This window comes from Crocuta crocuta, unplaced genomic scaffold (genome assembly GCF_008692635.1).
Source record: "Crocuta crocuta isolate KB4526 unplaced genomic scaffold, BGI_CrCroc_1.0 scaffold139, whole genome shotgun sequence".
Lineage (NCBI taxonomy): Eukaryota > Metazoa > Chordata > Mammalia > Carnivora > Hyaenidae > Crocuta > Crocuta crocuta.
The window spans coordinates 10,512,971-10,515,265 of NW_027533258.1; the positions used below are offsets into that span (position 1 = coordinate 10,512,971).

At 61.7% G+C, this 2,295-nt stretch overlaps 1 protein-coding gene across 1 annotated transcript in view; it reads left to right on the forward strand.

Moving 5' to 3' along the window:
- Positions 1-602, forward strand: part of ARRB2 (arrestin beta 2) — a 7,039-nt gene extending 6,437 nt beyond the window's left edge. Inside the window, 2 exon segments of the mRNA XM_077746762.1 lie at positions 144-338; positions 462-602. Of these exon segments, the coding sequence (XP_077602888.1) occupies positions 144-338; positions 462-598 (332 nt within the window). The 3' untranslated portion in view covers positions 599-602.
- Positions 603-2,295: the final 1,693 nt, after the last annotated feature.

Here is a 2,295-nt window from a genome sequence, read left to right on the forward strand (position 1 = left end):
CCCTCCCCGCCGCAGACGGGACAACACGAGAGCAGAGCGGTGCTGGGGATGAGGCGCCGGCGCCCAGACGCTGACGGGAGCCTGCGGGAGAGACCTGGGGGGGCGGGGAGACCTGGGGAACGGGGCCGGGGCCTGGGGTCTAGCTCCTGCCCCTGATTGCAGCGTGAAGGAGGGCGCCAACAAGGAGGTGCTGGGGATCCTGGTGTCCTACAGGGTCAAGGTGAAGCTGGTGGTGGCTCGTGGCGGGTGAGTGCAGCCGGGCAGCACGGGGACAGCANCTTTCGTCCTCATGCACCCCAAGCCCCACGACCACGTCGCGCTCCCCAGGCCCCAGACAGGTGAGCATGCCACCCGCCCCGGGCCCCCGGAGGGACGGCCTGGCTTCAGGCCGGGGAGGAAAGGCTGGCCCTTCAGCCCCCACCCACCCGNGCCTCTGGGAGGGCAGGGGGGGCACTGGGAAGAGGGTCTCGAGCCCTCCCCTCACCCCTGCTTCCTACCCGCAAGCTACGCCGACGACGACGACATCGTCTTCGAGGACTTTGCGCGGCTGCGGCTCAAGGGGATGAAGGACGAGGATTACGAAGACCAGCTCTGCTAGAGGCCGTGNGCCGGCCCCTCCGCCCCTCCCGCCTCGCCCCTGGCTCCCGGAGGACTCGCGCTGGACCCGCCGGACCGTCTCTTGAACGTGGGCATTACTTGTTTGGCCCCAGCTGGGCCTCCCCAGCCCCTCCAGTAGGTGGCGCGCCGTGTTCGAACCTGCATTTTCTGGAGGGGTTCCTGGAACGGGGAGTGACAGTGGGGAAGATGGGAGAAAGCTCCCACATCCGACCCCCCACACTCGGCCTCCCTCTCCTTCAAGAGGAGACCCTGGGGGTGGGGTGGGGAGCGAGGCCACTTCGTTGTTTCTGGGCATAAAGAAAATAAACGTTTTAATAGGCACAAGTGTATGTGCTTTCTGGGCCTCCGCCAAAGGCCCCCAAGTGCTCATCCGTGACTTGTGCTTGTGACGGAGCACACAGCCAGCCTGTGCCTCGTCCCCACACAGCGCCGGCCCCAAGGCTTGTCAACCACTGGGCTGTAGCTGTGTTCCACGGTCAACACAGACACTGACTTGGTCAGTCCAAACGCGGTACCGTTCGGTAAAGCCACAACACACACGTACTCAATTGCAGGGGAAATAGAAACTCACTTCCTGAGATGCCTGCGTGGCTCAGTTGGTTGAGCGTGACTCTTGATTTCAGCCCAGGCCATGATCCCAAGGTCATGGGATCGAGCCCTGTGTCGGGCTCGGAGCCTGCTTAAGATTCTCTCTCCCTCTGCCCCTCTTCCCTGCTCACTTGCTCTAAAGTAAAATAAAACTTGGGGTGCCTGGATGGCTCAGTCGGTTAAGCATCTGACTTTCTGCCACGTCATGATCTCACAGTTCATGTATTTGAGCCCCACATGGGGCTGTGTGCTGACAGCTCAGAGCCTGGAGCCTGCTTGGGATTCTGTGTCTCCCTCTCTCTCTGCCCTTCCTCTGCTCCCTGTCTCTCTCTCAAAAATAAACATAAAAAAAAAATTAATTAAATAAAAATTAAAAAAAAAAAACCCTCACTTCCCTATAGACCAGCTGCCCTTGGGAGCTGGGCAGGCAGATGCTTCCCTCTTGGCGCTGACACATGTGACCCTGCAGTGACCGGCTGTGACAGTGCGTCCGTCTCCACCGCTGTGTGGCTGCTCAAGCACTCCATTCCGGGCTCAGTGGGACCCCTGCCGCGCCGGCCTCACCGGGCATCCCGTGGGGCCTGCCTGGCACTGTCATCCTAACCCAGAGGCCACAGCTTGGGCGGTGGGAGGGGGTCAGGCCGCTGTGGGCAGGTCCCAGAGGCAACCCCAGCCGCGGCCCATCAGGCACTCCCTGAGGCTTGCCGGCTGTCCCAGGACTGAGCGCCACCCCCTGCCGTGCCTCACCACTGCCACCCACTCTGTCACCCAACCATCCTCTCCTTTTTCTCTTAAGGCCCATTCATCCATTCCATGAACGAGATCTTGACATTAAGTCCCTACTGAGTCCCAGGCCCAGAAGCGGGGCGTAGCAGTGACAGCGTAGCATGAAATCGTTCCGTAGTTGTTTAACGACAGCATCTGAGCTCCGAAGGGGCAGCCCAGCAGCCGTGAGCACGGCAGGGAGCTGGGACCTAGGCTGGGGTAGGGGAAGGCTTCCTGGAGGCAGTGGTCTTTGAGCAGAGAACCGGCAGACGAGGAGGGGCCGGAGCATCCTGGGCACCGGCGGCACTGAGTGTGAACGCAGGA